This window comes from Tupaia chinensis, unplaced genomic scaffold, assembly GCF_000334495.1.
Source record: "Tupaia chinensis unplaced genomic scaffold, TupChi_1.0 Scaffold143584_1, whole genome shotgun sequence".
In the NCBI taxonomy this organism is placed as follows: Eukaryota; Metazoa; Chordata; class Mammalia; order Scandentia; family Tupaiidae; genus Tupaia; species Tupaia belangeri.
In genome coordinates, this window is record NW_006203430.1 from 9,172,870 (window position 1) to 9,178,776 (window position 5,907).

General features: G+C 60.3%; 2 protein-coding genes across 2 annotated transcripts in view; one reads left to right on the forward strand and one right to left on the reverse strand.

The window, feature by feature from the left end:
• The window catches only part of SCNN1D (sodium channel epithelial 1 subunit delta), a 13,267-nt gene extending 11,499 nt beyond the window's left edge, over nt 1-1,768 (forward strand). Inside the window, exons 9-14 of the mRNA XM_027766541.1 lie at nt 54-98; nt 244-361; nt 509-587; nt 674-979; nt 1,098-1,173; nt 1,312-1,768. Of these exons, the coding sequence (XP_027622342.1) occupies nt 54-98; nt 244-361; nt 509-587; nt 674-979; nt 1,098-1,173; nt 1,312-1,629 (942 nt within the window). The 3' untranslated portion in view covers nt 1,630-1,768. The remainder of the gene's footprint in view (nt 1-53; nt 99-243; nt 362-508; nt 588-673; nt 980-1,097; nt 1,174-1,311) is intronic.
• A 1,576-nt stretch (nt 1,769-3,344) lies between these two features.
• The window catches only part of ACAP3 (ArfGAP with coiled-coil, ankyrin repeat and PH domains 3), a 16,011-nt gene continuing 13,448 nt past the window's right edge, over nt 3,345-5,907 (reverse strand). The window contains exons 23-27 of the mRNA XM_006164165.3: nt 5,322-5,420; nt 4,985-5,217; nt 4,655-4,764; nt 4,475-4,585; nt 3,345-4,341 (exon numbers count right to left, since the gene is read on the reverse strand). Coding sequence (XP_006164227.1) covers nt 4,194-4,341; nt 4,475-4,585; nt 4,655-4,764; nt 4,985-5,217; nt 5,322-5,420 — 701 coding nt within the window. The 3' untranslated portion in view covers nt 3,345-4,193. The remainder of the gene's footprint in view (nt 4,342-4,474; nt 4,586-4,654; nt 4,765-4,984; nt 5,218-5,321; nt 5,421-5,907) is intronic.

Sequence of the window (5,907 nt, forward strand, 5' to 3'; positions counted from 1 at the left end):
GTGGGGGGCCCCGGCGTGGGAGCCCCGCCAGCCACTGCACAGACAGCGGGGAGGGAGTGGGCATGCCGCTGCTGTACAACACCTCGTACACCATGCAGGTGAGTCTAGGAGGGAAGTCCAGGAGAGCCTGGGAAGGGGCAGCTAGGCCCTGGAAAGAGAGGTGAACCATGCAACTGGCAGGGCCCCTAGAAGGACATCCAGCTCCTGTAGCCCCCACAGCTCTCGTCCCTGCTGTCCCTGCAGGCATGCCTGATGTCCTGTTTCCAGCAATTAATGGTGGAGACTTGCTCCTGTGGCTACTACTTCTACCCCCTGCCGGCTGGGGCCCAGTACTGCAGCTATGCTCGCCATCCCGGCTGGGGTAAGCTACACCCACTACCCACCAGCTGGAGCCATGGTGGGCTGAGGGGGCGGATGCCATGTGGGTGACTTGAAGCGGGTGTGATTCTTGGGGCAGGGTCACATAAGTCGCTCCTGGTAGATTTACCTGTGACCATGCTCCCTATAGGTCACTGCTTCTACCGTCTCTACCATGACCTGGAAACCCACCAGCTCCCCTGTGCCTCCCGCTGCCCCAGGCCTTGCAGGTGATGAGAGGCATTGGGGTCAGGGGTCAGGAGTCACTGCCCTAGGTCACCCAACAAGGTGTAACGGGCGGGTCTGTCTCTCTCAGGGAGTCTTCCTACAAGCTATCCGCAGGGACATCCAAGTGGCCTTCTGACAAGTCTGCAGTGAGTCCTCTGAAGGGAAAGGTGGAGGGGCACATAACCAGGCAGACCTCACGAGTTACACGGAGCCCACCGGAGACAGGGGCAGGGCTGGGGCTAACCCAGCCTGCAGCCCTGTGGTCTCTTCCTCACACCCATCCATGTTGGTGGGAGGGATGGCCACAGAGAGCCTTCTGTGTGCAGGACTGGATCCTGGCTGTGCTTGGTGAACGGAGGAGCCCTTGGAGCCAGAGCCTGAATCGGAGCAAGAGGTGGGTGCACCTTCCCCTTCCAATGGGTATATCCTGGCCCCTCTCCTGCCACCTCATCTCCAGTACCCCCCGGTGGTGATCTTCAGCCTAGCCCCCTCACGCCTCTGTCCCCACTCAGGAGCAACATGGCCAAAGTGAATATCTTCTACAAAGAGCTCAACTACCGGACTGTGGATGAGGTGCCTGTGTACTCGGTGAGCTGGCTGCAGGCACCCAGGGCCTGGGCTGGAGTGAGGGCAGGGCTGGCAGCTGACCACACCCCCTGGAAGTCCTACAAGAGGGTGCACAGGAGTGAGTCCTGCCTGGCCACTCACTGCCCCCCAATGCTGCAGGTGCCACAGCTGCTCTCGGCCATGGGCGGCCTCTGGAGTCTGTGGTTTGGCTCATCTGTCCTGTCTGTCCTGGAGCTGCTGGAACTGCTGCTGGATGCCACGGCTCTCGCCCTGCTTTTGGGCTATCGCCGGCTCTGCAGGGCACAGACACCACAGCCGGGGGCCAGCACTGCCTCAGGGGCATCGCAAATCACAGCAGAGGCCAGCGAGATGCCCCCCAACTGCAGACATGGCGTCAAACATCCAGGAGGCCCAGCTGGCGTCATCACTCATGGGCACTTCCAGGGGCTCTGGTGGGACTCTCAGCTAAAGAGTTAGGCTGAGCTCTAGTCCCTGGAGACTCCTAACACCTGAAATAGCCTTGCCAAGGCCATCGGCCACTTGGCCTGGTCCTGGGAGCTGTGGCAGACATGAGCTTTGGCTGCCCAAGGAGGGCCAGATCGGCCCCCGAAGGCCTTTTCTAGCCACCCAAGGGCCCAGGAAACAATGTACCATGGCCTGTGGATAGGCAGGCACCAGGGATGCCCAATCATCAGGGCCTCCTATGGACCCACTTACCCTGCCTGGTGGTGGCCTCTCAGGTCTGGAGGAGGCCCAGGACAGAGAAGAAGACAATGTTCTCGCCCTCTAGATTACTATGTTCTGGTGTAATCAAATGTCTGTGTATGCATGTGGACAGAGTGCCTCCACATGGTGGTATGTCCGTGTTTGGTGTCAGCGGCATGTTTGTGTATGTGTGTCCCAGTATGTTCACATGTCTGGATACATGTGTGTGTACATGTGTGGGCATATGTCAAGTGGAGCCTGCCTTAGCTCGGAGGCAGCTCTGGATAGGCAGGAGGAAGGGCAGGGATAAGTCAAGGATGCTTTGTAATAAAATCAGCTTCTACCTGGCAGCTAGTGTGTCTCCATACACCCCAACCATACACCCCAACCATACACCCTAAACCCAGGTAAGCTGAGACTCTTAGACGGCATCCCAACACTTCCTTAGAGTAGATTGCAGCAGCCACACTGTGGAGGCTGGCGGACAGCAGAGCACGATGCAAGGCCAGGGCTGGCCTGTGCTTCCTGGGCAGGAGAGGCAGCCTACCATGGTGGGAACACTCCCTGGGGGCACTGGAGGGCAAGGTGGCAGGGGAAGGGCCAGGACATACCCACTGGAAGGGGAAGGTGCGCCCACCTCTGGCTCTGGCTCTGACCCCAGGGACCCCACTTACCAACTCCAGCCCCTCCTCACCAGTTGGCATCTGCCCCACTCCCACTAGGGGATACAACATAGGCCAGAGAAGGGTGGATGGGCCAGGGAGTTGGAACTGAGAATTCAGGAGTCCCTTTTTGCCAAAGAAGTCCCAGGCTCTCCATCAGGCCCCTGGGGCCCATCCAAGTCCAAGTTTCTTTCTTTTGAGAAAAACGGGAGCTACTTCACTTAAGGCTTCCCCTCGTGAGGGCAGGGGGCCCAGAGACACACTCCCCAGCAGAGGCAGAGCAGAGTGAGGCATGTGAGCCAATGAGCAGGCAGTGGGCACAAGCGGCAAAGGTTTATTAACAGTGAGTGATCGAAGTAGCAGGAGATGGGGTCCCGTCAGCCCGAGGCCCTGTGGGGCAGGAAGTGGGGCAGAGCTCAAGCAGGAAGGGAAGAAGGAGTTAATTCTGCTCTTTAGGGGTCACAGCCAGCAGGCAAGGGAGTTGGGGGGCCCCAGTCCAGTGCCCACCTTGCTGCCTATGGAGCCTCCCCAGGCAGCATTTGCATAGTGACCAGCCGACTGGCCGCGGCCTGACCAAGGGCCCACTGTTGGGGAGGGGACCAGCCTCTGTCCCGGGGCTCCTTCAGAAAAGGGATGCAAAGGCATTGGAGGGCCCCACAAAATGAGCTGAGGGCTCCCTGGACCCATCAGAGGGCCCTGCCCTAGGGGGAGGCTGGTGAGGTGGCAGAGAACTACAGGGGCCTCCCCCAGCAGAGGGCAGAGTCAAGGTCAAAATGGTCCTCGAGAGTCCACAGAGAAAAGACGCGAGACAAAGTCAGAACGAGGTCATTGTAGAAAATCCACTCAGTCCATAACAAAGAACAGCAGATTCAGGGGTGGAAAGTGCCAAAGTTGCTTTATGCACAGGCTCTGGGTCGAGTACCGGGAGAAGGTGCCTCTGGAGGAGGCAGGGATGGGTCTGGGGCCATCTGGCACGGGGGGCCTCCTGGCCAGCCACATGGCCTTGAGACGCCAGCGTCCGGCTAGGGCTGAGGACCCAGGCCAGAGCCCCACCCACCCAGCACCCTCAAAACCCAGCCTGAATGCTGGGGTCATTGTGAGGTACTCGGGTTGGTTCCCTGGATGGGCTGCCCCTCCTGCCCCAGGAAGGTGCTGGTGGCCAGCCACCAGCCTAGGGCCTAGAGAAGGGGGGTCTGGGGTGTGTATAAGGGACCCAGCTTGCAGGTCAGTGTTCTGGGGCAGTAAAGGTGAGGGCACGAGGTGACACAGGCCCTGAAGGCAGAGGGCACAAGGTGACACAGGCCTTGAGAAGGGTTTGTGATATGAGCAACCCAGGCCCCGGAAAAGGGGCCACCGGAAGACAGAGAGTCCCCAGGTGGGGTGAGGGGCACCAGAGGATGCAGCATGCCCCAGGGAAACGTGGGGCTTCAAAAGACTCAGTGCTGGGGTCACTCTCCCATCCCCGGGGATCCGGGTAGCTGGAAGGAGGGAGAGCAGGCGAGCAGGGACTCCAGGAACACCTGGGTGTGGGGACTGTCGGGAAATGGGCCCATGGTTGCCACCGGCAGGGCCGTGGCTGGGAGGGGGCCAGGGTCCTCAAGGGCATGCAGGGCACCTGGGCCGGGCGGGCGGGAACCAGGGCAGGGGTCCCGCGGCTGCCCGGCCTGCCCGGCCCTAGCTCTCCTCTAGATGGAGGCTAATGAACTCCTGGATGCACCTGCGGTACTGGAGCTCTGTGGGGCTGCTGCCTGGCAGGGGGCCCGGCTGACCCGGGGGGGCCTCAGCTTCACGCATCTCTTCTGCCATACGTGCCAAACGGAGCCTGTGGGAGAGGCTGGGTGTGAGACACCTCCCCCACCTTCTCATCTCCCCCATCGGCTCTTCCACGCCACCCCACCCCACGGGAAGACCTTGCCCCTACTGCAACCAGGCCCCCAGGGCTCAGCCGAGCTCACAGCGTGACGATGTCCGCGTTGGCCGCCTGCACTGCGATGGTCAGTGGGTCCTGTTGCTCTTCATCCAGGGCGTGCTGGTCAGCCCCCCGCTTTAAAAACAGGCAGACCTGGCTGAGGGACATAGGAGGTAAGTCAGACAGGCCCAGGGCACCACAGGTAGTGAAGGTGTCAGTAACTTACCCAGTGCGGCCCAGGAGCGTGGCATGGTGTAGGGGTGCCCGGCCACGGCTGTCTCTTTGGTTCACGTCTGCTCCATTTTGCAGAAGGAATTCACAGACAATCAAGGAGCCCTAGGGAACCGAGGCAACTCAGGCTGAGATGAGGAAATGGCCCTTCACAGGGTCCCTGTACCCCAATCCCCACCCTGGGTACCCCCACCAAGAACCAAGCCAGGTCTCCACTGAGGACAAGAAGCCCTTGTCGGGGGGTACCACAAAGGAGTGCGTTCGGAGGACGTAAAAGTGTCCAGGGTACACCCATGATCTGCATCCAACACCCACGCATGCTCACCCCGAGCACGGCCTGCACCAGCGGTGTCTTGCCCTCGTCTTCCGCATCTGCCCAGTTAACCTCAGCCCCGTGGGCCAGGGCTGCAGCCAATGCAGGGAGGTCACGGGTGCGTGCTGCACGGTGTGCCAGGAGCCCGGGATGCAGCTCACGAACATCAGCCAGGCCCCAGGCCTCACTGTCGGCCTCTGCATCCCCATCTACCTCACCGCTGGAAGACTCTGACTCTGGGCCCTCTGCAAGGAGAGGGGAGTTCAGGGTTGGTGATCCTGGCAGAGAAGGGGAAAGTACCCCAGGACTGGGGAGGGGCTGCAGCCGAGCAGAGGAGATGCACACCCACCCTCTTCAGTAACGCTGTCCACCACGGAGCCCGCGCCGAAGGCCAGGACATCTGAGCTGCCATCAGAGCTGCCCCCGAGGCCGCTGTCGCTGCTCAGACCTGTAGGGCCCACAGGCGAAGGGGGTCCTGAGCTAGAGGTTCCTGACTCCTCCTAGAACCCTGGAGGAAGGCTGGAACTCCACCCACCCTTCAGTGGACACCCCAAAGGGCAGAATCTGCTCTTACTAAGGAGTAGAACGTGAACCCTACCCAGGTTGGGAAGAAAGGAGATAGAACCAAGTAATAGCTCAAAGAAGGCCAGGGTAAGCCCACAGAGGTGCACACTCCCACATGGAAGTCCACTCTGCTGGTAAGCAAGATGGCAGAGCACAGCAGGGTGCATTCAGTGGACCTTCACCCCAGAAGGCCCCGAATCAGCACTGGGGTCTTCAAGAAGTCCTGGAGACTCCCGCCCCAGAGCAACTCTCTCCACTTCAGAAGCAAATAAGGTTTAAGAGCAGTGCAGCAGCGCCCTCTGCTGCCCGCAGCCATCCCTTTTTTTTTTTTTTTTTTTTTTAATAATTTTTTTCAATAACCTTGGTCCCGG